The following is a 27,994-nucleotide window of genomic DNA, read 5'->3' as shown; positions in this document are numbered from 1 at the left end:
TTTGTAGACTCGGGAAGTAAAGCTGAGACTGGGAGCCCTTTAGAAAACTCCTTAAAAGTGCATTCTTACTACACGAGTGACAATGGAAAGGAGCAGGAGAGGGTAGGATAGTAAACATGTATAGAATTGTATCAAAGATTTTAATACTTCCCTTGCATAAATTGGGTGATGGCTGTGGGGTTTGCAATTGTAAGCTGCTGTACATTCTTTGCTATGTAGAGATGTTAACTTCTGTGGCATAATGTCTCTTTATCACTAATGTGATTAGAGGGATGTATGTTCATTATAGAAACTGAGACCTTGTCAGCAGTATCATCACTGAATGCATTGACTAAATATGGATTAAACTACATTTTGTTTTGAATGCTATGTGTTACACTGGCATTTTCTGTTAACTGTTGTTCTTGTTGCTGCATTTTAGTGCAAACTGATGTCTCAAGTAGCTCTGGACTTGGAGTGCAGCCACCCAGCGTCTCAAGCAGTTCTGGGCTTACTGGAGAAGGGCAGCCACCCAGTGTCTCAAGTAGCTCTGGACTTGCAGGGGGAGTACAGCCACCCAGTGTTTCAAGCAGCTCTGGACTTGTAGGAGGAGTGCAGCCACCAACTGTTTCAAGCAGTTCTGGTCTTGCAGGAGGAGTGCAGCTACCTACTGTTTCCAGTAGCTCTTCTCTTGCTGGCGGAGTTCAGCCAACCAGCGTCTCAAGTAGCTCTGGACTTATGGCTGGAGTGCAACCACCAAATGTCTCAAGTAGCTCAGGGCTTCTAGCTGGAGTGCATCCACCCAGTGTCTCAAACAGCCCTGGCCTTCTGACAGGAATGCAGCCACCCAATGTCTCAAGCAGCTCAGGAGTTTTGGCAGGAGTACAGCCACCGAGTGTCTCAAGCAACTCTGGGCTGCTTATAATGCCACCACCCAATGTTTCAAGTAGTTCTGGACTTATGGGAGTGCCACCACCAAATATTTCAAGTAGTTCTGGACTTCTGGCAATGCAGCATCCAGCTGGGGTTCAAAACATGCCTCATTTAAATATTAGTAGTCAAAGGATGCCAGGAATGCCTCTCATAGATATCCGTCCAGGCCTAATGCCCCATTCGCCTGGACCAAGGTTTCCATTAATGCAGCCAGGAATGCCACCGCAGCGTACCATTCCTCCTCCAGCAATCCTTGATCCATCTCTTCACCCACCACCTCGAGGTCCTTTTCCTCCAGGAGATATTTTTAATCAAACAGAAAGACCTTTTGGAACACCAGGAAGACAAAATATTGATAGCATTTCTAACCCAGAGAAAAGACTACCACTTGGAGGCGATAACATTCAGCAGGAAGGAGACAGAGATTATCGCTTCCCTCCAGTGGAAAACCGAGATAATCTTAACAGACCATCTGCAGTGGATGTCAGAGATTCTGTTGGACGACCACCAGTTGATCCAAGAGAGGGTATAGGAAGGCCTCCAGTAGATGGAAGAGAACACTTTGCAAGACCACATGTAGACATGAGAGAAAATTTTGGAAGACCAGGTATAGATAACCTTGGTCGAAGAGAGCATTTTGGTTTCAATTCAGACAAGCACTGGGGACAGAGAGGAGATTATGATGAAAGAGAGCACCACGCCTTCCCTGTTTATGGTGGCCCTAAAGGCTTCCATGAAGACAGAGAGCGGTTTCGGCATGTAAACTATAGGTTTGATAGTAGAAGTGGTCCCAATTGGAATAGAGGATTTGAACAAGATGCTCACAGAGATTTTGATGACCGCCGAAGACCCTGGGAAAGACAGAGGGATAGGGATGACAGAGATTTTAATTTTTGCAGAGAAATTAATGGGAACAGGTTTGGAAGAGACAGAATGTCAAACAACTGGATCCCCCCTCCACATCCACGGGTTTTTGAATATTTTGATGGGGCCACTTCCCAACGCAAAGCTGAGAATATGCCCCAGGTAAACGGTGAAAATACAGAGACAGAAAGTCAGCCACCAACTGCACAGGTGCAGGACGATCCAGAACTTTATGAAAAACTGTCATCTTCCGTCGAGATAAACAAAGAGAAGAGTGACACAGAAGCTGATATAGAAAGTGAACCAGTGGTAGAAAGCACAGAAACTGAGGGGACATAATCATCACTCAGTAGGTAAAAGATACCTTTTGTAAAGTTGTCATCTCTCTGTAATAGATAAATGGCTGACTGGACCGTAGCAGTTCACTTTTGTCTGCCAGAATTAAGTTAATCTGATGTTCATGTTCATCTTTCACTTAAATAACTGTACAACTGACTTGTATAGAACACTGTTCTTAATTTGAACATGGTAGGTAAACATTTTTTTTTTTATTTCTCTGATAAAGCATAAACTTCCCCCCACTTGCTTTTAATTTCACAAAGATAAAATAACAGCTTGTCAAACAAAGACTTCCTATGGAAGAAAATGGATTTTTTTAGATACTACCCTTAGGTTGGCTATCGAAATTGTTATACTTGAAAACAGGTGCTGGTGTATCTTGTCCGTGTTTTTAGGCTGCTGCAGAATTTTAAAGTATAGACAAAGCTGTGATATCTTATGTTCCTACAATTCGGCAGAAAAAGAAATGGCCCATGTTATTTAAGGAGCATAACACAGAGATTAAAAGTGGTTTTGTAAAATCTACACTATAGTCTCTGTTTTCTCTAAAGTAAGTGTTTGTGATTTGTTCCTCGTACTGCAGTGGGTTTAAAAAAATGAAAAAGTACATTTTAATGTTGGGTGCATTTTGTTTTTAGATGCCAATAAAGCATATTTGTTTGATAACAGTGTTCTAGGTATTGTATTTTTTTAAAAACCTGCAAGCTCTAAAAACTTGGAATCAGCTATGATATGTGCTTAGCTAGTTGTTGCAAAAGGTTTATATTACTTTTGTAAGACCAATGCAACAGTTATATGTGCAAGAAGCGTATGGTTTTTACATCGAAAATCATGCAGTCATATTAGTTGATGTAAATAACATATGTATGTAAATATTTGTGTAACCTGTTTGTAGATACCACTTTTTCTGTGCGTGCCTGTGTATGTGCACACACTCACAGAATACTGTAGACAGTTCAATAAAATTGAAGTGAAATTAGGTTGTAAAAATTTGCCTTTCACCTTCTTTAGGTAGTAAGATAACAAAACTTATTTCACTGCAATACTGTCAAGCTTATGTTTACCGTCTCATGCTCCTTGTTATGATGTTCTTACTACTTCTAGAAGGTGGAACATGATATACTGTAAGAATATACAGTAGGATTTTAGCTTACTTTTTAAAATGCAGATATGCATGAAGCCAAAACTTAAGCAAATATTTGCATTGTCTTATTTTGTAATATATTTGGTATTCTGGATAGGTAGTGGTAGTGTCACAGTACTTTGTGGTTATTTGTTTTTAGTGACTCAAAGTCCAGAAATGTTGCACGAAAAGTAAAAGCTGTTGTTGGTCTAAAAACCCTACATGTTTTTAACAGAAATAAGGGGGGGCTTTGTGTTTTGATGGCTTAATATTGAAGTAGAACCTCCTGTTAAATTGTTGAGATTAATTGGCTGCTTAGGTAAATTAGTAGCTCTATCCTCTCCTGTTTCACCTACTTCGCTGCTCGTGTATCCATCAAATTGCTGATGAAAGATTAGGCTATAGGATAATGCTAGATTTTCAGTTTGTTCCATTTAAGTGCATTTCATCAACTTCTTTCAACATAACTTTTGTTAAAATTCTGTGTCTGAAAGCATCCTTTGACTCAGTTTTGAGAAAGTTGTTTTTCTCTTACATAACAGGATCCAAGGGTAGATTCTGTTACATGAACGCCCCTTTGGTAGAAGAAACATTTTTAGCTCAGATGAGAATTTTGATCTTTATCATTAGAGCGTTAACATGCAAGTTTTAATTCCCCTTCTGCTTCCCCCAAAGGGATGAAAGTATGAGAATGTCACACAAGTGTAAAGCATAAGCATGCCTTTGAATGTAGAAGCAAGTTACGCATGTGTGTGTTGCCCTCTCCCTCTGGGAGGTGGGGTATTTTTTCATGCTGTGTCATGGTTCAGTTTTTCAATTACAGGGACTTTTATTCTGGATAGTAAACAAACTGTCAGCTTAATGAAAGAGTGGACTTGAATGAATGATTCGTTATCTACTGTGCAAGTAGTAGTCATTAGGATGTAGTGAGGTATGCATTAAATAACTATTGCTTTGTAATAGACCTTGCTGATGTGTTTATTACCAGAACGTGTCTCGGGAGTTGAGATGAACAATGTTTAAGGTAAAAGTACCTTCATGGGCAGACTCTGGCTCAAAGAACTTGACTGATGCTACTGCACCACTTACTAGTAGTATTCTGGTCAGGCAGATATGGGTGGGTGAAAGTCCAAACTCACAAAATAGCTGTAAGGATACTTTTCAAACTTAAAGTATTTTCTTAATTTCATTTTTATATGTGCAGTTTGAAAAAGCTTCAGTCATAGACGACAAATACTCAGAATCAAACACATATTGGCAGTAGCTTTCCTTTTCAAACATTTTGTTAAATGCCTCTTTAAAAATGAAAGTTAAGCTGGTTTTGTTTTTTTAAGCTTGGACTGGCAGTATGCTAAATTGCTCAGAGTATGATGGTTTAGGTAAATTACGAGGTCAGAGATGTTAAACAATTTGGTTGGTAGTGGTATAAAACAATGTATTAATTTTTTCACCTTTGTTAACATATTTCAAGCATTAATAAATCGGCTACTGTATATATGTGTTATACCATCAATTTCTAACAACTTTTTTATTTTTTTGTAGAATAAAAGTTTGTTGTAGTCTTCAGTTGCATCATTTTTACAGCTAGAACTGTTCTATTTCTTACTTTAATAATGTAGCGTGCAGACAAATATTACCAAAATAGCTGTATTCAGAAACTCAGAAGGGACTTAATATTACCAAAACAGTATGGTTTCTTTATCTTGTCAGTAGGAAGTTTCAAATCTTTCAGAGTTGAGTGAAGACTTCCCTTTCTCACTGTAGATTAAGCCAACAACATGCACTGAAAGGAGCTGTCCTGAGATTCAGACCAGTTCCTTGATATGGTTCACAGTAGTGACATGTAATTTTTGCTGATGCAAAGAAAGGAGTGAGGATGGGACAGAAAGAAGATGGGGCCAGGCATTTGGGCAGCAGTTCTGGCTTCTGCCTGTTTAAAGCTTGCTCTAGTGATTAAAGGTGTCGATTCTAGCAACTGAAGATGATGATCTACTATTTACTTAAGTAACATACATATTGAAAAATATTTCAGGTAGCTTTGCAGGCAACACAATACATTTAGGCGTGCACATTTCCTTGAGAACTTTATGCATCAGTAAGTTGGTTTATGTATTTATTACCTTTTTTAACAGCCTGTGATTCTGATCTTTCATTGTACTGTATTTGAGCAGAATGCTATGTCCGTAAAGATTACAAATGTGAAACATAGCCTTCATTTGCTATAAGGACTTGGTTTCTTTGCTGAAGCCTTTTTCTGTGAAATGTTGGTACACTTTCATTTTATATGTAGTGCTTCACATTGTTATTACAAACTCAAGGGAATAGATTCTGTTAGACTCCTTTGCTTCAGTAGAGTACAATACCATTCTTCGAGCCATTTCAGTGATTTAAATGGCTTTATTTATGAAGTTAAGGTACTCTTACCCTGAATAAGGCAAGACAGGAATACTGTAATCAAGCCTGTAGTGTGGCATGCACAGGCATTACTTACACAGTTGGAAAATTATCAAATAAATTGTCTATAGAAGGTATTTATAAAATAAGCCAATTTATTGTAGAATTCTCTCAAAATACAGTGTCAGCAGTTTTGAACAAGCGTAAGGGAACATTATGCCGGTCAACACTTAAAGTACTCATTTTCTTCATGTCATGTTCCCCTAACTCAAATCTTTGGTTCATTTGATTTGAAACTGGTAAAAATGAATCCCAAATTTCATTCTTTGAATTCTCAGTAATGTATTTAAAAATAACATCATAATAAGGGTGACTTTTTTGTCTCTTGATAATGAGAGCGGGACAGATACACTTGTTCACAGGAGTCATAAAGGCTAACTAGGACAATTTTTTGTTAATTCAGGTAGTGAAAGGATCTTTCCCTTGTTGACAGCTATTGCTGACTGAATTTTACATTAGTCACAGTTTCCTTTCAAGTGCTGAGCTTTCAGAAGTAAGCATGTGCTGTGAAACCATCTACTTGTGTAGATGAGAGATTGATTTAAAAGGCATAAAGGCAGGGTATTCTTTTTTAATTTGAAGTGGTTTATTTGAACAAGAATGGCAAAAGCATCTTTCCGCCATGTTGCTTTACTGCATTCATTCACATCAGCAGAAACTTTGCAGTGGCAAAGAGAATATCATATTGCAAGACTTTCTTAATTATAACTGACATGTTTCTCTTTGAAGGGTCGTCTTAGTGATGTTATTCACTCCGCTTAGTCTGTACAAGTTCTCTGGCTACTCAATAAACATTTGGAATTTTATTAATGTATGTACATGATATTTCATAGTTCAGAAGTCAAGTAGAGCTACTGAAAAATAAATGACATCTCTTTAATAACTTCCAGCAGAGGTGTATAGGATCTGAAAGGTGATTCTTGTCAGTGATGGGATAGTATGAAAGTCTGTTAATAGGGTTTTTGATGAAGTTGGTAAGCTGTAAAATTCTTGTATTCCTTTCTATCTTGCACAAACTTGATAGAAAAGGGTAGTCTCATTGAATACTCTTAGTATCTTTTAGATGCTCTGCTACCAAAGATTAGAGGAAGGGAAGTACTAGTGGACTATGTACTCCTAAAAATGAAGAGGTGGTTAAGATATGTTGTGCAGTTGAAGATGAATGTATTTTGTCTTTTTAAGAAGTTTAAAATGCACGTTTCAGCACTCGCATAGTAACAGTGATATTAGTGGAGTCACTGGTTCATTAATCTTATTCTGCACTTTGTAATTTTTCTTTTAAAGTTAACTCACTAATGCTAATTTTCTCTTCTTCCTATCAGATGAAAACATACTAATGCCCTCAGACAAGGGACTATTTTGTGCTTTATTAAAAAAAAAGTCTCATCAGAAAGTATTTTAACCTGTAGATAGGTTAGTTGAACATTTTTTCCTTTCTGATTTAATGCTGCAATTTTCCTCTTGAATTATTTTCTGTATGCATATCTGTGTTATAATGGATATGTGTTCACATTAGCATGTATCAAGCTTTCTGTTGAAATGCAGACAAATGGTGAGATTCTTTAAGGTAGATGACTTGGTGTGTTTCTAAAACTAGGGTAAACTTCACAGCCATTTTGATTTGTATACTGGAGCATTATAATTGTGTTGGAGTGTTATACTTGTGTGCAAGGCAGAGCAAAAAATCCTTAATAGGTGAAGAGTATTAAATGGTTATATGTAACTCAGATGTAGATTGGTAGGATTTGGATAGGCCCTAGATGCAGAGACTTTGGATCTGAATGTCACTTCCACACTAAAGGAGAGACCATATTATAATTACATCTGGGAAAATAAGAAATGTAGCCTTTTCTTGATAACAGCAGGAATTAAGTAGAAATAATCTAAGTGTTTAAAACTCCTTTCTAAAAATCCATCTTTGTCTAGACAAAGGAAGCTCCTCCATTGTCACTTTAGTTGATCAAAGGAAAAAATTTAGATTTATGCTGTTTCTGAGGTAATCAGATCTCATTCAGCAATGCAGTGAAATGCAGTGTGCCTTAAGTTTTTTCCCTCTGAAAAGGAGCATATATTTAAAACTTGAGACAAAAGCATGGACAAAATCAATAAATTTTTGTCTGTAGAAATTGAAATGTAATTTTGGGTTCAGTGATTTTCTTCAGGTAAATCTTTGTCATTTCAGTGGTGCAAATACATAAATACTAAATGGACACTCAACTTCAAAAATTTTACTTGAAAGTTATACTAGTCTGTCCAGTTCATTTTTCATTTATTTTCACATGCTTGCAATACATTATTTTGTCAAGTGGTGCCATCACAGAGTTCCTCTTACCACAAATTAGAAATACCTTTGAATTATGTAATTGACTTATTTAAATCTAGGACAATCATAAGTCTTTCTCTTGGAACTCACGGATTTCTTGTACAGTATGACTACCAATATAGCTAATTCACTATTGAGAACCTTACTGTGAGCTATCAGTGATTAAAAGTAAAATACTGAAACCAAATTGAAATGCTTGCTGATTAATTTGGAATTTTGTATTCATTAAAAGCAAAATAATAGCATCTTCTCAAATTTCATGTTGATTAAAAAATTCACCATATTAAGAATATGAACTTGATGGGCTGTAGTTCTGTGAAGTGATAAATGAGGCACCCGTTATTTTCATTAAAATGTAAAACCTTGAAGTGATTAGGATAGATGCTATTTATACAAAATATTGCAATGTAATCTTCAAGTTTTGTGTGCATACTGTCTGCAGTTTCTGTGTGTACACTTTATACATGCTTTACACCTTCAATCCTCATTGAATGATCAGAACCACTATGGAAAAACAGGAAGGTGGCATGAAATGGCAAATTCTAGCAGACACCAAAAATGCTGTACAGGTTGGATCTGTATGTAAACTAGTGGATAGATAATGTTGTTTCAGAGGCAATAGCCTGTTAGCCTAATTTGAAATCAGATAAAACCTCAGTTACAAAGCATGAATAAACCTTTTTTTTAGATTTAATAAAAGTTAATGCACATGTTCTGATCAAATATTCACTAATTAACAAGCAAGCATCCAAAGATTTTAAGTAGTCCTGAGCATTTTTCTTAATGTTACTTGTACCTTAATTACAAACAAGCCCCAACAAAACTGAAAAAAACCCTCAAACCCAAAACAAAACAAACAAACAAAAAAACCCCTGAAAAAGACCCCAAGGTTCTTGGAGAAATAACTTGATACAAATCATAACATACCTATTTGGGTATTTTAAAGTAGTAGATAATGTAGAACCTAGGTGTAAAAGCATGATGAAGAACTACCTTGTAAGGAACGTGCTGAACCAAGGTGTTGGTGTAAAATCCAAGATTTTTTTTTTTCTTGTTTATGTTACCTCCCAGTCCAAATACTGATCTTGTTTGGGGTTCCACTCTAAACACTGATTAGAGGATATTCTGATTAATGCGTATGTAGTTTGTCTAATATCTAATACATCATATGTGTTACATGATTGTAATACAGACACAGACAGTTGAAGTGGTGTTTGGGGCAAAACCATCAGAGAAATCCAGAGGAGATTACCAAATTGTGTGAATCACCAATCTGAAACATTGCTGTTGAGGAATGTCTACTTAGTACAGAGATAATTACCAATTACTCTTAAGTATCTCAGCAGTTAAAAGGGTGCATTTCACAATAGTATCCTGGTTTGGAAAATCCTAGCTACAGTATAATTTGCTTTCTGCTATCTGTAGAAAATAGAGTTTTCTTGATGAAAATTACTACTTTACCTTTCATGTTGTTTCTAGAGACTTTAAAATAATGCTGCTTCTGTCTCAGTCCTAAACCAGTATGTGATATACAGCGTCACTTTACCTGTTTACCTGTGGGACACTGCTGTTGGCTTCATTGGATCCAGAATTTCAAATGCTTTGTTTTGTGTGTCTCCGCTGCTTCTTCAGCGGCCTTTAGAAAAGTAGGTGGTAGATTATCTGGTTGTAGTTTCATTGATTTTTCTACTGCTTTTAAGCCCAAAGACTTCTAGGGGATAATTCTTTTTCATTTCAAATCCTGTTCCCCATAAGTGTTTATGAGCAGGCAGCCCTAATAAAGATTGTTCTGAGATTCTGAGAGTATGGTGGAACAGATTGTACAACATGTCTGAAACAAAAATTGCAAGTGCTGTATTTGTCTAGTCCTGTGCTAGGAAATTAATGGAGTAAAAGAAAGCAAGCAAATTAAAGCTGGTTAAACATATTGGTCTTCTCTTTTGACTCTCCCAAAATGATCATACTTTCTAAGTAGATTTTTTTTCTTCACTGCAGCACATAGAGCAGCCCTGTAATTACATGGTCAATGTTCTTTGTTTAGAATCCATTATGCTCTCTAGCTTTCTTCTCCCCATCTGCTTTACTGCTTTTTTGAAAGGTTGTATTTTATTTAAATAGCATTTTTTTCTTCAAGTGATTTAAAGAAAAATTAATGCACTAGGTTAATAAAGTTTTATTTAATTTTAGAATGCGCTGCCTAAATCTCCTCAATAAGTTTCCTTCTCCAACGAAAAGTTCTTACATTTCTGTATTAACTAGAATAGAAATAAGAATGGATGACATGTAAAAAAAGAAATAAAATTTTTATCCAAAATCACATATTTTTGTCATTATAGTGTGGTTCCAGCATGTCAAGAACGTAACTAAAATGACATTTTTCACACCACCTAGCAGTTTATGCTGTCTGATATGAAACTTGAAAAGTTACATACAAGGTAGAGCAACCTCAGGAGCTGTGCCACACAACACTTGCACAATGTCTTGCATTTCCCTTCTCCATTCCTTACATTGTCACCAGATATTTTAATCTTTCTTACAGTGAAGAAATTTAACCAACAAATTGTCTAAAAATGATGAAGAATTTCTCTTTTCCCAACTTTGAGAATTAATTTGTTATAAAAGTCTCTCATCTTGATACAGAAAAGCAAGCAAACATAAATCCAAAAGGAAAAAATATGTGAAAGCAATTTTCTAAACATTTCTAGCATTTTATGGGTAAGAAAATAAGACTCAAGGAAAGTCTACTAGAGAACTGGAAAGGTTTTAATTCATGGTTTGTTTTACCATCTGATTGGCTTTTTCTGAAAGCCATCTATTTGAAAATGATATTTTCTTAGAGATCCTTCCCAAGAAATTTCACTGTTGTTCTTTTGTCTCATTAAATTCTTTCAAAATTGGGACCTATTAAGCATCTTCTAATACAGCTTTGAAATTGTCTAGCATTGACTTGAGCTACATACCACAAGATACACAATACATTAGGATTTATTATTGACTATTGATGTATGTGTATATATCCATTTTATAGAAGCTTCTGGAAAGCTTAGTCACAGTATTTACAGTCTACACCATGTGAAAGGAAACACAAAGTACAGTATGAACTCTTCCTCTTGCTGTACATGTTACACTCATGGTGTACTTGAAGCCAACACATCTTTATTTTGTCTTCCACTTTTGCTGTGTCAAAGGAGTCAAAGCTAGACATGGGTGTGTTCACATGTAGATGTAAGTGCACATCATCTTTGAAAATCAGGTGAATATTAAACTTAAATATTAAGTTAGGGTTCTAAATTTAGCTTGCTCTGAAAATTTGGTTGGTTATACCAGATTTTTACACCATTTGGTGGTTAGGATCTTATTTTTTAAGTGAAACAAAATATTGCTGCGTATATGGGAAAGATTCAGTCTTGTTCGTGATCTCTTTTGTTATGTGAGAGTATAAAGTTCCCAGCCTTATACTGTAGAAGATGGTGCTTTGGTGGACTGTGACAGACAAAGCCTTAATTACTTTGGCACCTGGCTGAAAGAAACACCTACCACAAGTTTTTGTTGTGGGCTATGAGGTACTGCATGGAGTGCAAACGTGTGCAGGCAAGCTGCTGTGCCTTACAGGTTCACAGGCGGATGCTGGAGGGGGAACTTGTCTTGAGCCATATAGACACAAGGCTCCCACTCACCTGGGGATCAAGGTTTTCTGCCTGAGCCCCAATAACAGTATTACTACAGCAGGCAACAGAATAGTCTTCTTATACTGAACTTTGTCACATGGTTAATATTTATAAATAGGGGAAATATTTAAACTAAGTTGTTTTGTGAGTTAATCATTGCTGGCAAGTCAGATTTGTGAACCAGGTGCTCTCCTTGAATGGAACCCTGCTACAAGCAAGAAAGATGAGAGATGGTTAAACTGCTGTAGGTGCTTGTTTGGATTGTTCTGAAGCAGAATTGTATCCAAAGATGACATAGGCATGTGATTCCTACTTCCAGGTCTTACTTTCTGGGAAAAGGCCAAGAGTTAAATTCTGAAACTTTCCAGGGATCAGACCTTCTGAAATACTAGCTGTCAGTGGATACCTCAAATGCACTATTCACTTGCATTTGTTTTCCCGTTCCTTATGTGGTCTTCACCATGCTTGGTATCAACAGCTGGCACAGAAGTGCTACATCCCATTGTCATCACTGTTCCTAACCAAGATGTTCTTAGGTCTACTCCAGTGGTCTTTTGAAACTTTCTGATGCCATTTTTCTCCATTTCTAAGGAGTTTGAAATAGGAAATTTGGTACGTTTTCTTTTGGCACAAAATCTCTACTGGAGTGACAAAATAACTTCCCCAGTTTGTATTTTGACACTCATTTCCTTGGCAAAAGCTCTTTGCAGCTAGCATTTCAAAGCTGGTTATTATAGCATGGTTTCCAGTGTCTTCAATCCGAAGTTTTGATGAGTTTTGAAGGAACAGTTTCCACATACGCTTGCTATTCCTTTATGCTTTCCCCACCTATATAAAGCAGTGGTGTCCAGCCAGCCACTGCAACCTACTTTCTCACCTTCTTAAGAGGGAAGGCCCAGTGTGTTCTCAAAAGATACTGGCAACTTCTGTGAAGAGTAGCTCCTCAGAGTATGTGCAGCGCGAGGAGCAGACAAAAAGAGCGAGTCTGCCTTACCAGGACACCTGATTGAGTTTTTGAACCCCTTTTTGCAGCAAGCCCCTGGATATAGGAAGACAAGAATAGCAGCTGGATGACTTGCTCCCCTGGTTAACTATCATCTGTACTGGGGCTTGGGGACCTTATATGAGTTACAAGGCCAGCAGCTGGCTATCCCTTTTGTGAAGTGTGGCTAGTTCTGACATACTTATTCCAAATGCTTGAAATACCAAAGAAAGCTCTAAACCCTGTGGTAGCCCATGAAGTATGCAGATACTGTGTATTGCTAGGTCTTGTCTGTGACATGAGGCAAACGCTCCCTTCCACATGTGCCTTTTTCTGTCTCTTCTTTAAAAACAAAACACTATTGCTCTTTCACTAATTCTCTCCTACATAAAACAGAGCTAGTTGAATGCAACTGTGGTGAGAGGAGTTGCATATCCCCTGCTCACAGTAGTTGATGTGTGGAGTACAGGATCCTTACCATCACTACCATTAAACTTGTTGTTTTCAGGTGGTGATTAAATCTTTCCTGCATCACAGTATTTCTATTTAAAAACGTCTAAGTTCTGGCTGTACAGACTGCAGTATAAGAAATTTGAATTAGTTTTTTTTTTATTCTTTTACCTTTTATCCTGTATTCTTTATTCCTGTATCTCTGTACATTGATTCTATGTGCAGTGTTCCGTGAAAAAAAATTTTAGTAGTTTATTAACTTTCTTCTGCATTTATTTCCATCTGAGCGTATCACAACATAATGGATGAGAGAAGGATGCAAAAATGAGCAGCCAAGCAACAGCAGAATAGCACAGGAACTGGGAAATCTGTTCTAGCAGGACTGTGGAATGACTTGTGTGCAGGAACAGGAGAGATCTTTGAAGCTCAATCACCTTACCTGTAGTTAACAATGTAGTATCTTATTCTGCACTCTAAAATGATGAACACTTTTCTAATCAAATTCATAGGCAGTAGCAAGCTGTCACATGGCAGGGCATCCTGGGATTTTTCTTTCAAGAGATCCTGGTTTTGTGAAAATTAAACAGTATCGATGCTCCTCTCACAAAGGTGCAAAATGTTGCATATTCTATAACATTTTCTAAGAACTTACTGATTTTGTTAGTGATGCAACGAACTTGAGATTTTATATTCTGTTCTTTAGTGTTTTAGTACTGATTAAATACATTTTTAGAAGTGTCAGCAGTGACTGAAGGGCGATTACTGTGGTTTTGAAGAATTGTGAAGTTAAAGGATTTGTGAGGGATATTCAGTGAGGTTACTGGGGTTTATGTGTGTTTTCACTCGGTTATAAAGTAGAATTGGTGCCTAATTAGCTGGCTGCTGTTGAGGGTTGACACTGTTGGGCATTTTGTTTTGCTTTAGGTTTTGGTAATTTCAAACGTGCAAGAGTTTGGGTTATGTCAGCATTACAGACCATGGAGGTTCACGGGTAACCCTGTGAACAGTCAAGAGGAGCCTTGTAAACTAAGGAGAAATTATCGTTACAAGCCGTGATGTTTGTAAAAGCTATGTTGAAGGAAAAAAAGTGATTCTGAAAAGAAGAAATGCTCAATCCTATGTTTATGAGAGTAGGGTGTCTGTCTTAGTTTGGAAACTGTAATGAAAAACAGCTGAAAAAGCTGGTAGGAAGATATCTGGATTACTTTAAAAGTAATCACTGACTTCAGTTTCTTTGCTAAGATCTTTGATTAGTCTATTTGACTTGTTCTCTTGAAAAATAACACAATACTGAAAACTAACCAAATGCTTATTTTAAAGTCTTTTTGAAAAACGCAAGTAGACTCAAGAAGCAACAGTAGAAACACAGGGCCGGTAATTTGCAATCTGTAATGAATATCTGTGAGCAAGGGACACTGCCCAATAATTAATTTTCTTTTTGTAATTTCAAAATAAAAAGTTTTTGCAAGTATTTATTTTAATTTTTGAAAGTGATTTTGGTATCTCTTTTTACTGTTGCTTTCAGTTAGGATGGCTTTTCTTCCGTGGATTTTGCTTCTAATTTATTAAATTTATTTCCTGAGACATGGTTGCTTGCTGCTGTGAAACCAGCAGAGGGTGCACAGAACATACTTGGTTGTAGCTGTTTCTTCACAGTCCACTGTGTTGTTGATATATGGAAACCAGATGTCCTCTTAAGGCCTATTCAGGTGAGGTACCGTATGACAAATAGGATTCTCAAAATAATTCACTGTTGTGGTTCAGTGCACTGTTTTCCATCTGGTTCGTGCATGTACATGCTAACAGGGGGTAAGTTTTTCCTTCCGTTGCATGCAGGCTCAGGGTAATGTAAAAGTTCCTACACACCTGGCCTTTAAGCACCTGCTATAATTAACAGGGGTTACACAGTCATAATTTTCACAGATCAAAGCCTACTTTAAAAAATATTGGTGGATCTTAGTTGTTTATCACCATGATATTTTATGAGAAGGGTCTGTGAAAGTCGATGGTTAGATATTTTTCTGCTTTTTGGACTGACCGTAACAAAAACCACTCCCGACGGTAACCTGCATTAGCACAGAGGCTCTGCTGATGGCTGCCACCTTCCCTCCCCACTCCCACAGGCTAGCATTGCCTACTAACTACCAGTTTTATCTGGCCCATTACAAAATAGTTCAAGGACATGGATAACTTTTAAAAGTTTGTTTCCTTTTACGAGTTCTGGGCTCCTTTTTGTCAGAGTGTTTTTAGTCTGCTTGATCCTGAAATACTTTTTATTTTATCCATCAGAGAAACATGGTCAGGAGAGCTCGGTTAAGAAATGTAGCTGAGGGAATCTGCTTTTCATTATCTGTAGAATATTAATTTTTTTGCATGTAGAAATTCTCAATTTAACTACTTTTTAGTAAGTTTTATTATGCTGAGGACTCTTTTTTTTTTCTTTTCCTACCATGTAATGTGTCATGTCTGGAAGGGGAGCAGCCAAGTATGCCTCTGGAAAGAACTGGGTATAGAGCTTTTACCTAAAACCATCTGCTCTAGTGCTGGGGGTTAGGGATTGAGATGCTTTGTAGATTTGTCACAGCTTTTAGTAAGAAGATTTTGATGCTATCATCTTTTGTACATTATTCCCCTATATTTACATAGACCCTCAATGGGATCAGTTTTCTTTGTAGAGTAATGTTCATGGACTTGCATGTATTTAGATTAATATATCTGATCCTTTTCCGGACATGATTATAGGAATATTCTAACCCAGTAAAGTATTGATAAAACTTGTTTTCAGATTAGGAATGTTGTAAATATGTTCATACATTTTTGATGTTTCTGGATAATGTGACTGTGGTGAGTGATAAGGTTCAGCAGATAGGTACTTCCATCATTTTTAGGCTGCTCGTGTTGTTTTATTATCAGCTGTGTAGGAAGTCAGTGTACTGACAGGTAATCAAGTACTACTCTGGAGGAGATTGGCAGCTCTCAGTAACAGACCCCCTTCAAATCCTGTCTCTCCCACAGGGAATGCAGTGTCTAATTGCTAGTACAATTGGTTTGAAGTGTAATGTTATTTGTACCAACTTATTGTTGTCTCATTTTTACCAATTTGCAATGGTTGGAGGAGGGGTGATGAAACGAGGTTTGCATCTAAAGGAACAAGTGATTTGAGGTCTGCTTTGCTTTACTAAAATCTTTATCTAATTTGTAATAAAATTAGTTTGAGGTCAGCTGAGATTTGCCTTTATGAGAATGTTGTACTACATTGGTTTCCATAGTCCAGTGTTACCTTTAGTATGTTGGAATGCTACTTGGATTTCGCATTTCATTTTTTTCACAGGGCTTTGTACTCAATGCATCAAGAGCAGTCCGTGAGTTTACTCTTACAATGCTGAAATGTGAAAGGAAATGCCAGAAAACTAGAGATTTTAATGTGTTGTGAGTGACTAATTTCTTACTTATCTTTCTGTTAAGATCTTCAGTGGTTCTTCTCTGAAGTTCTAATTCTTTCTGGGTTTTTTTTTCCCCCATACTACAGTGAATATCTTCTCACTCTGTTCAAGAACAATGTGATTGTAGTATTCTCTGCAGCTACAGAGTATGGATTAAATTATGTTCTTTATTGTGAATGAAAGGAAGGAAGTAAAGGAGAATCTGGTTTTACACCTCTTTGGGCTTCTAGAGTATGAATGCACTTTCAGCTCTTACATGGGCATGAAGTCTTGTCAAATACGGATTCAATAAGGTGTTTTTTAAAACAGTTGCTTAAAAATACCCAAGATAGTAGATTTTTTTTCATTGAGTCTATTAACAGAAATCTTAATTTGTCCCAAAGAGCAGGAAAGAGGATTTTTGCAGTTGTATTTATATCAGCAAAGAAAGAAACTTCTGTAAGGGCTTTTCCTCTTGTTAGAATCAGCTGTGTGAAGGAGGTGCAAAGAGTACTTTCCATGCAGCAATACCCAGATTTGATCCGGTAGAAGTTATGCTATTTAGTTGCTGCTTGATTTACCTTTATCAGGGTAGTGCAGTAAGTCCAGCACGCACATCTGAACAGATGTCCCTGTGTATGGCGCTAAGGGTAGCAGCTGTGTCATAACCTCATACTGTCGCTTGTCCATCTTGGATTCTTCTTTACCATCTGGCCACTGTGTTACTGAGGGCATGTCAGTACAGTAAAATCTCACGTGGTCCATTCCTCCTCCTCCTGTGAGTTCCACTTCTGCACTCCTCTTGTAGTAGTGAGAAGGAAGTCTCCCAGCTTGCAGATTTCCTAGATCAGGCTATCCAGCTCCTGCTGGACAGAAGAGAACCAGCATTTGAATGTTTAGTGAATAGTGACTGGAGAAGTGGCAAGGGGGATGGGTTTGAAGAGAGCTTGGGTGGAGATGCACAGCAGCAACACGCATAACAGGAGAGCATAAAGGCCGCTCTCCAGAGCGGAGTCGGGGAAGTAAGGAAATGGATGGACTTTTGTACAGTCACTTTGTTCATGTGGCAGATGAAGGAATACCAAAGAAAAGATGAAGGATGTACCAAAGAAAACTTTATTGCCTGTGTAAAGCTAAAGACAAACTTCATTGCATAGGTGGCTACAAAGTGAATGGAAATTTGATTAGCTCTTCAAATACTGTTTACAATTAATGACTGTACATAGATTCAAAGGATGAGAATTGAGGAAAATGAACAATTATCACCTTGAAAATAAGATACATAATATTTATAATTCTCTTAGATATAAGAAGTCAAGATCTGAGTATGTATTAAACTATATAATTGCTAAACAAATTTACGTTGATATACTATATCCTCTCAGCAAAAAGTATAATGGTTCTATTTAATTCCAAATCAGTATGTTTAGGTGGTTGTTTTAGTAAGAGTGAACCTAGCTACAGGAAAAAAAAAACAAACACAAAATATACAAATGGAAAACAAGACTAAATAAATTATCAAAATACTCTTCTTTTTACTGATTTAAATAACTTAAAAACAAAAATGAAAATAATTTAAACTTAAACAGACTTTCTAAGGTAATTTTAGTTTTCCATGTTTTGCACTGCCACTGTAAATGCTAGTGCTAAGGTTCCCTGGCCCCCACATCAGGTCACAGCATCAGGAGGAGCACCTGCAGCTCAGCGGCTGCTTTCCTGCTCTGTGTGCTTGTGCTGTGGATATGGCTGCTCAGCAGGTCTGTCACCCATGTTTGATATGTGGGCTCTCCTGGGAAACCGCAAGTTGCCATAGTGGTGGGGTGGGAAGGAATGAGGAAGTAATCTGTCCACCTCTTTGCTGGCCAAGTAAGTGCGGGTGCAGAAAGTTCTCATTCCTGTCAGAGCAAAATGCAAGCTTTCCCTGGGGTTTTTCAGGAGAGGGTGTACTACTCAGTGAATAGTATCAATTTCCAAAGGTTAGCTTTCTTAAAGATAACTCAAATATCAAGAAAATACTTTTTTCACATGCTCATGTCATTAGGTTATGAGCCACCCACCCACCCTACTGTTGCTTATCTGCCAGTGGGCATGCCTGCAACAAAGCCCCAGCAGGTTGATCTTTCCCAAAGGAGATTCTCTGAAACACAAAATCTCAGACTTGTCCTGCTGAGAAACAGCTCTCCTGGCTTCTAGACAAACCTTGAAAAAACTGCTGCTTCTCATTTTATTTTACAGCCCTCCTGTCTTTCTTTTAAGATGCTTATAAAAACGTGAGAGACCCAGGAGAAATAATAGTATCATTTGGAAGGAGTCAACTTATTGTTATATCCAATTCTCAATTTCCAGTACGGCAGACTTTTTACTGCATAGAAAAGGGATGAGATTTTGAGAGCAGGAACTATATATGTCTTCTATAAAACATTCATATTTTACACTGTTATTCTGCAAGTTTGAGCTTGCATGTGAAAGTATGAAAGGAACTGCCAGAGAAAAGGGTCTGCATTACTGGGGTTTTTGTGGTTATCAGGGCATCACAGTTCCCCATAGGTGCTCCAGGCATGTTCTATATCCCTAACAAAAATGTATTATTCTAAAGTATACCTTAAACGTTCAACACTTGACACAACCAGAGGTCACCATGGAGAGCAAGGCTTAGTTATTATAGAAATTGTTCCCAGACTGGGGAGATGTCTACCTCACCTGTTTCCCAAATTCCTGCTTGATGTGAAATGAAGCACTCAGTAATTTCCTGTGACGCATGGGGCCATCAGCTCTGGTGTTGAGAGCAGATGCTTGTCCTGCTCAGCCAGCCCCCTGAGACAGTGAGGAAGGCACCCCTCAAAATGGCCAGAGAGCCGAGTCCAACCTGTTGACTCTGCCTAATGATCAGTACCTGTCCGTACTCATTTCAAGAGAGTATAAAGTTAGTTTTAATAGTAGGAAAAAAATAAACCACCCAAATATATAAACAGATAGATAGGAAAATAAGCTTGTAGTAGAATTTAGTCAAAATGAAGTATTTATGGTTAGATTAGATTCTCCTCTAGTAAAGATGGTTTGGAAATTATTAGACCATTCTGTGTCAGGGGACAGGTCGATGAATTTAAGAAAACTTATGACCAGTTCCTGCCAGTTCAAATAACACTGCTATTACAGAGCAGATAGCATGTTTGTTTCCTTTTATATTATGTGTAAGCTGATGGTGGATGGGATGGATGTTGTTTTGGTAGCTATTGATTGCACAGTTGCTTTGTGCATCTAAGGTTTCAATAGTGACCAGCTGAAAGCAATAATTAAACATTACTTAAATATGGTATATAATTTAAAGCTCTCCTGCCGCCTTTTGTACACTTTTATTTCATCCCTGACAGTTTTCAGGATCAAACCACATTTGAAGAGGTTGAAGGGCAATGCCGACAAAAAGAGCATAAAAATATGTCCATTGGAGATATGATCAGCTGTGAGTGCTCATTTAGACACTCAGCAGGGCTTTAATTGTTATAATAATAAATGCCTTTGATTTCTCACTAATACTTTGAAAAGTGGATTGAACTGCTTCTACCATTGATTGTGCCGTTTGTTTTAACCACTCCTTTTTATGATTAATACGAAATTTAAGAATCTAGATACTAATCCAGCAAAGCACATAAAATGTGACTACTCTGATTAGAATAACTGGAATTTCTTACGTGCTTAAATTCAAACACACGTGTGTGCATAGTTGCAGTAGTGCCTACATGAAAAGGGGTAAATAAGGCAAATATGGAGAAACAGAAAATAATGTAAACAACACTTGTAAATAATGAAAGATGAGTTTAAATACAATACTTATGTAAATTTGATAATTTGCTTAGTTGGTGTAAGCATGATTAATAGAGCAGTGACAAGCTTTAAAGTCTAATATGTTAAAACACACCACTAGTTTGTCCTTTTGTTCAGTTCACGCTTCTGTTTCTCAGATTTCTATTTTCCATACATTGTGGTTCAAGGTAGATGAGCTTGTGAGACTCTTTGTGTGTGCCGTTTTTCTAATGAAACCATTTTTTCTATGCTAGAATGTGCAATGCTATTCAGATTTTTAAAAAAACTGACTTTTCATCAAACTGGCTTGATTTCCCTAAGTTTTATATTAAGGTAGGAAAATGTTATGCAGAAACTATCCTCCCACCAGTGAGCTCTTACTTGATGGAGTTACTTTTGGCGAATTTCAATATACTTCACATAAAGGAGTTTAATCCTCTGAAATACTCTGTGCATTATCTTTCACAAATCATTCCTTGAGATTCTTCTTCCTTCAATCTGCTTTCAGCAGCATTTCACATTTTCAATAGAAGCAAAAGGCAGATTTTTCATTAGCACTGTGAGATATGATACCTTCCTGGCTTTTAATTAGGTTTTAATAAAGCAAGTATGTTTTCCAGGCTGCAGGATTTTTAACTGAGACAGATTTTAGTAATTTTTTTATTTATGTGTATTAAACCATATTTTAATACCTACAAATGAGTGTCTATTAGCCTGGATATTGTCTGAGTGGATAGCTTGTCGCCAAGATCCTTGAAGTTTTAATTATCATCTTCCTGGTGTCTGACTGCTTTTAGTCCAGTATGATATTTAGCTTGACTCTTTTAAACAGACTAAAATTTACAGCACTTTTAAGTCCTTATTGGACAGTCAAAATATAGATGTAAATAGTTATGCATCCTTAATTTGTCTCATCTGCTTTTATATGAACTTTGAAACTGTATTATTGAATTACTGCACTGTTTAAACAAAAGAAGACTCAAACAAAGACATGATTTGTATGGAAGTTAAGTTTCATAACAGAAGTGCCAGGACCAGACTTGGGCCCTACTGCCACTACTGGTAATGGGAAGTTTTGTGATGCCTTCTCATTTAACATCCTGCATGTTTTCAGGGAGATTTTGACTTAACTGTTTAAGAAAGACGTTGATGCTTTCATGTAATTTGGGAGGTTACAGGCAACTTTTCTGTCCTTGGAAGCTCATGTTTCTTTTCTGTATCCTCAGTCCATAGTTATCATAGTTTCTTCACTATTTATGTCACCATAAATGTCTGTAATAATTGTTCAACTTGCAGCAATCTAAAAATGGCATGAAAAAGGAATATTTAATAAATTCATAGCATTTAGCTGGTGCCGGCGTTCAGTGGAGAGACTGAAGTAGATGCCCAATAGGGCAATCTTACAAAATGAAGAAAACCGGGCGTTTTCTGGAAATCAGTAATGTTCCACTTAGCTACATCATTTTATAGAGAACTCACCTTCAGAATTATTCTTCATGAATCATCATTACCCATGGAAATGCAGTCTGCAGAGGCTCTAGAGTGACTGAGGAATCAAAGGAGGAAATAATTCTTATGAGTGTTGCTTTGTTGGTTGTTTCTAGAATTACAGGTGCACCCCCAGCGGTGGTTAAGTGTGAAAACAGCTGTTAGATGATTTTCAAAGGGCATTAGGCAATCAAATGTTAATGTTACCTCAGTACACTTGAAAATGAATAGAACGTAATCAGGATGTCGTGTTACAAGCATTTCTGTATCAGTATTGTACTATTTTTTTTATATTGTTTTTTTTCCCTGCAGGGACCATTAAAACATTCAAATCTGAATTCCTGTAAACTGTACAGTCTCCTTAGTTGTCTACATTTGTAAGTAAAAACTAATGTAATTATAGTAATTCTGACATCATACCAGGAAAATCATTTAAATCATCATTAAAAATGGTTGAAGTATGAACTTTTTTTTTTATTCTAACCTGAGGAAGTTTTTCAGAAAGCTGTTAGGCTTGACAGGAAAGTAGAAGGAACAACTGAGTTATTGACAGGATCCATTTAATCTCATTTATCCATGAATTTGATTTTCCCAGGGTAAGAGCTATAGTCTGCGTTGTCATGTGAGGTCTCAGCGTACACAGTACATTATTCAGTCTTTACAAGTGATCAAACATAAGAGTAGGCTTTTGGCTGTGTTTGCATTGCTCTTCATTTTATTTTATTTTTAATGGAGAGTAGTTTGTTTTTATCCATAATTTTGTTTAAGGTTAAAACACTGACAAGAAAAGTGGAAATGTTTCGTTCTGCATTCCTATTGCACACGGTGTAGTTGGGAAAATGGATTTGCTCCACTGGGGAGGCTTCAAATCAAGGCAGGGTGCTTTACGCCAGCTGCGCTGTAGTGCAGGGTGTGTGACTGCAGTACAGGGAAAAACCCATGGAGGGGCCTCCAGCAGCGTACCCCAACAGTGCCTTCTGGCAGTGCAGCCTCTTCCTCTGTGAATTGATGACCCCTTCATGCCAGTTTACATGTGGATTTGTTTTGGAAAATCCCTGTTAACTTAAGATGCATTCTATGCTTCCTAACAAAAAAAAATAATAATATTAGTAGCAAGAGACCTGTTGTGAATCCACCAGTGTACAGGGTGAAGGCACTCTGAGGGTCTGCACACTCAGGAATTGCCCTTCTTTGAGGGGATAGGACCTTTCATGCCCTTTTTCCCTGATCTTTACTCCTCAGACTCTTCTAAAGGTGGCAAAACTTGAGGGCTTCACCCCAGATGAAGGCTGTCCTCCCCTCACCCTGTTATATGGGGGTTTCTGAAACTGTTTTCCCAACCAGCCATGAACAGCAGCCCTGCTGGTGGCTCAGGGTGCTGGCCCCTGCAGTACGCTGGCCTTGCATGGCAGAGCAGCTTGCCCACCCCGGCAGAGATTCGGCACCAGCAGCTGCCAGCTGTGCCACCATCGCAGGAATCGCAACAGCACAAGCTCTGGGCGCGACACTGCGTTTCCTCTGCATGCCATTTGCCTTCCGTAGGCTGCCATCTTCATGACCAGTCTGATCCCTGCCAGGCATCGCTACAGCCTCAGCCCTGCCTGTTTCTTTTAAAGCTTGTTCAACTTATTTCTCCAATGGCTGCACAGCAGTGTATACCTAATTACTCTGTATCAGTCCCTATAGACCAATGAAAAGGGCTGTTGGTAGCAAAGGTGGAGTAAATGAAGTTACTACTGGGCATGAGCATGTTGAACAAGTAAAAGTGTGCAGTGGAGCCTGAGTGGGTGCGCTTTGCTGCTTCCAGCCAATTGAATTAATTAGCTAAATGGGTCTTTGGGAGATGCATCCCTTGTCCTGCAGGCTCCCTCCTTCCTGCAGGCATCGCAAGACAAATGACAGTTGTGCACATTGTGGTACTTAGTCTGTGATGGAAAGCTCTGATTTGTTTCTGTGGCCAAACATGAGGCATAAGGCTGGATGGGATCTCACACGGGATCACCTGGGCTGTTCCCCTGCTTTGGGGAGGATCACACATACCTCTCCTCATCTTGACAGGTGTTTGTCTCAACTGTTCACATCACTTCCTGTGGCAGCATTATTTGTAATACCTGTAGATAATCAGCTGCTGGGCTGATCGTCCTTGTGTTAGAAGGCTTTTCTCTGCAAGTGCATAATAAGTCTTGTCTGCCGCATGATGGACACGGAGAGCAGTCACTGTCCTCATAACAAACTTTTACATGTTTTAAATATGTTATCATGTCTTCTCTTAGTCTTTGCTTTTTTTAGACTACAAAATATAATTCTCTCAACCTTCCCTTGTTCTACATCTGTTAACATTTTTTGTGGTTTTTACCTGGACTGCCTCCAACTGTCTCCTTCCTCCAACAGCCCAGTAGGCAGAGCTGGACACAGTAATGCAGTCAGGGCCTTGCCACTGCTGGTAAGGGAAAAATAATTACTTGATATGCTTACAGTATTACTGTGAATATATATCAGGCTGCCTTTTTCTGCAACTGGATATCATCCTGATTTATAATTTGCTTATAGATAGTTATAGCTCCCCTGCAGATCCTTTTTGCAGTACAATTGCCTAGCAAATCTCCTTTCTATACTCGCACACTTGAATTATCCTTCTGTGGTAATTTGCACTTCTCTTTTGAGCATCTAATGCATTAATTTCAGAACATTTATCCAAATAACTGTGATCATGGTGAATTCTAATCCAATCTTGTAAAGTGCTTGCAACCTCACCCAGTTTTATATCAGATATTACAAATCTCTTTTATCACCAACATACAAGATCCTCAAATACACAAAGCATCAGAATTACAACTATCTTGTTTTGAGAAACCTGATGAAAGGTCTTTGGTTGTGCCCACCTCTCTGGTGAGCAAGCAGCAGTTCTGTTGTAGGATGTAATTAAACTTTTCTGTTTGTCACTGTGCTGTCATACGATGACCTGAGGTAACCAACATTTCAGCCACCAAAGGCCACACTCAGATGTTAAATTAGCCTGTGCTGAGCTCCAGGTGATGGCAGCAGTATTCTATCGGGCAGAGCTTATTTTGAATTAGCAAGGTTGTTCTATGCTGCATTTCTTTTTCTAACACATTTACAGGTTGTTTTTTTTTCCATCTATTTAATATTCTTTCTTTTCCCTGTGTCTTTGCATGGTGAATTCTTTGTAGGTCTCCCAACATGCTAAGCTGTGTGTACTTACTGATACCTTTTGAATTACTCCTTTGGGGCTTTAAGGTAATTAAATATCTCCTAGTATAGCATACTGCTCACTTACTCTGCACTAGGTTAATTTGCTGCTGTGCCTTCAGCGCTGCCCTTCTGTAAACTTGTTTTCTAATCTGAACTCTTCCCCCTTTGGATTGCCTTTGCCTGGGGGTGTCCTGGATTAGTCTCTGGAGCTGGTTGAGGCTGCAATCCTAGAACCTCCCCCAGTATTTGTCTGCTTTTCCTTTCCTAGGAATCATGAAATCTCTTTATTTATAATCACTTTCATCTGACTTTCTTTTCATCACTAAATACTTAACAGTTCTACAAAACTAAAGTTAAAGCTAGAACACCACCACCAGTGCAGTGTCTTTTATTGCTTTATGGCCTGCCAGATTACTACTTCAGCAAATACTTGAGTATCTTTTTCTCCAGGAGAAATAAAAGAGGTGTTTAATACCAAACTTTGTCTGTATCCTAATTTTGAAAGCCTTTTGAGTTTTTGTGTGCTCTTATGGATGATTTCTTCCATCCAGGAAGCCAACAGAAGACTGTTTCAGAGGTTGTCTTCACTCCTTGAAGTAGCCAGGGGAATATTTTTCTGAGCTAGTAATCTAACCCTTTCTGCAAAGCAATTGCAATGAAAAAACACAGCATCCTCTGACCTCGGAAGTGTAACATTGTTTTAAAATATATTCTGCAGCTTTCAAAAATACATCTGGAAGAAACTTCATGAAAAAGCTACAAGGGGTTCTGTGCCTCATCAATATAATGGTAACCACAAAGAGATGAGGTATAACAAGCGACAACCTTACCCTTGTGACAGGTAGTCAACATGCAGCGTCATAAATACAATCTTTCCTGAGCAGCAAAGCAGATCTATGTCTGACAGGAACTTCTACAACCTATATGAATGTAAAAAAAGAGGTGAACAATGTAAATCCTATATTGGTAAACACCCAAAGAGGGCATTGATCTCAAAGTGAAAACTTTATGATTGATCTGTCTCTTATGGGCCAAACTGCAACCCTACATCTGCAGCCTTTTTTCCTTTAGGAAAGGATTTATGTGGTTCAGCTATTTGAGCATGTTTCTTGTTTCCTTTGTTTAAAAAATGTTCTGTAATAGTTATTTCAGACCTCTGTAAATGGATGACAAGTAGCCACATTTTAGTTAAACCAGAACTTTCTTTATAGCCATTTCTTACCCTGCTATCAGTGCTATTTCAGTAGTTCTGTGGGTAACAACAACATTTTTCTTTACTTTGGAGGCTTCAAATATTAGAATTATTTTAGGGGAGTGGTTTTGGATTCAGTTTGTATTCGTACTGATAGGTTATATATCATGGGTATTATATAATGCCTGTAATTTAAGACTCCACAAAGAAAACAAAACATTTATTATATTCTGAGGCATTTTCAGGGAGTGAATAACTGTGATTAACTGAATAGGCCATTAGCTACCACTATTACTCTGCTCAAATGCAGCTGAAATAGCATTTCTTTAGTGGTAAAAATATTTGGCAGCACTGCACTTGTAAAAAAAAAAAAAAAAAAGACAAACCAAAAAAACACCCTTTACAAATGACAGTTTTGGAAAGTCCTCTCCATTCTTAGGAATCTCCAAAGAAGTTGTATTTAAAGGCACCAGACTCAATTTTCCTAGCCTGAAACTGTTCAAGAAATATAATAAGTATATATTTTAGATGAATATTATATTTCACCAATCTTATACTCACATATGTAGAAATTCAATAATTAAAGTAGCTACAGGGATAAAGTTTTCTGTGGCTTGATTAAGCCTTCTCACTCAGTTATCTCCATTATATTGTACTTACTTATTTCTGGTCAGAGGCATTTGTTCTCCACAGTACATATGTTTTTCCAAATATTTATATCACTGCAGAAACATGTTCTACAATTAGAGAAAAATATTTACTTGTTCATTTTATAATAGCAGAATTACTAATGAAGTACCGATAGTAAGATTTTCTATTAGTGGTATGAGCCAAAGAGCACAACCTAGCAGTTAATAAGTTAATTACCATCTTTTTATTTCTGTGGTTTTTTTAAAAAATGCTATTTTGGCATTGAGATTGTTCATTTTAGTACATCTTGAACATCTATCGCAATACCTTGTTTTATTTACTAAAAGCTTTGCTTACAGTAAAGGAATTTTCCTTTGGGCTGAATTTTTGTTCAAAAGAAGAAACAGAATATGTCTTCAAGGTCAAGTTAAGGGGCTTCAGATTATTTTTGAATTTAATATTTTTGACATCTTAATCTGATTAGAAACCAACTGTCCTCTGAAGTTTCTTTTATCTTCCTCTGCCTCAAACAACTTGTTAATATATTTTCATGCTTTGCATAATGTCAGATCTCTTTAGAAATGCTACTGGTAGTTACAGTAAGAACAGATTATAAGAATTAGGAAGAATATTTCTGGTTTAAATCCTTTGGTGGACAGGAATGATATGAATTTGGCTATGTTGCTCTCTGGAGATCCTTGGCAACCAGAGCAGGCTGCGTTCCTCCACTGACTGGAGCTGATGAATAACTTTCTGTAGATTGGGTGGTCTGTGATGGAGCTGAGGAACAAAGACTCTACCTCTAGTGATTCTCTTTTTTTGACAAAAATATTGTCTCTGCACAACTGAAGTTAAATTTTACTTTAATTTTTCTATTTGAAACAATAGTGTCTACTGACAATAGTATGTTTGAAAAACGTAAAGATTTTTAAGGACCTAATATTGAATGCCCAACAACTTTCGGAACTTCAGATTTTAGAAGTGCACATGTGCAAAAGAATCATACCAAGCAAATGCAACTACCATTGTTTAAAAACAGATCAAAGACTTTGTCAGAGTTAATGGAGAAGAACAGTGGTGATGGAGGTCTTTCTGTGTTGACATGAAGAGTGCCTGGGTCTATATTTTAGAAG

The 27,994-nt window shown here is 37.4% G+C and overlaps 1 protein-coding gene across 10 annotated transcripts in view; it reads left to right on the top strand.

Annotated features, from left to right (window-relative positions):
- Window positions 1–27,994, top strand: part of SCAF8 (SR-related CTD associated factor 8) — a 166,243-nt gene that overhangs the window by 58,798 nt on the left and 79,451 nt on the right. For 6 of the 10 annotated variants that reach the window (XM_074862789.1, XM_074862784.1, XM_074862791.1 and 3 more), the window contains one exon: window positions 422–2,781. In XM_074862789.1, coding sequence (XP_074718890.1) covers window positions 422–2,115 — 1,694 coding nt within the window. In that variant the 3' untranslated portion in view covers window positions 2,116–2,781. Of the gene's footprint in view, window positions 1–421; window positions 2,782–22,138; window positions 25,491–27,994 lie in introns of those variants that run through there. The other 4 variants (XM_074862787.1, XM_074862786.1, XR_012628167.1 and 1 more) reach the window with 3 other exon arrangements.

This window comes from Strix uralensis, chromosome 3 (assembly GCF_047716275.1).
Source record: "Strix uralensis isolate ZFMK-TIS-50842 chromosome 3, bStrUra1, whole genome shotgun sequence".
Classification (NCBI taxonomy): domain Eukaryota; kingdom Metazoa; phylum Chordata; class Aves; order Strigiformes; family Strigidae; genus Strix; species Strix uralensis.
Note: the sequence above shows the minus strand (reverse complement) of the source record. Positions and strands in the feature narration are given on the sequence as shown.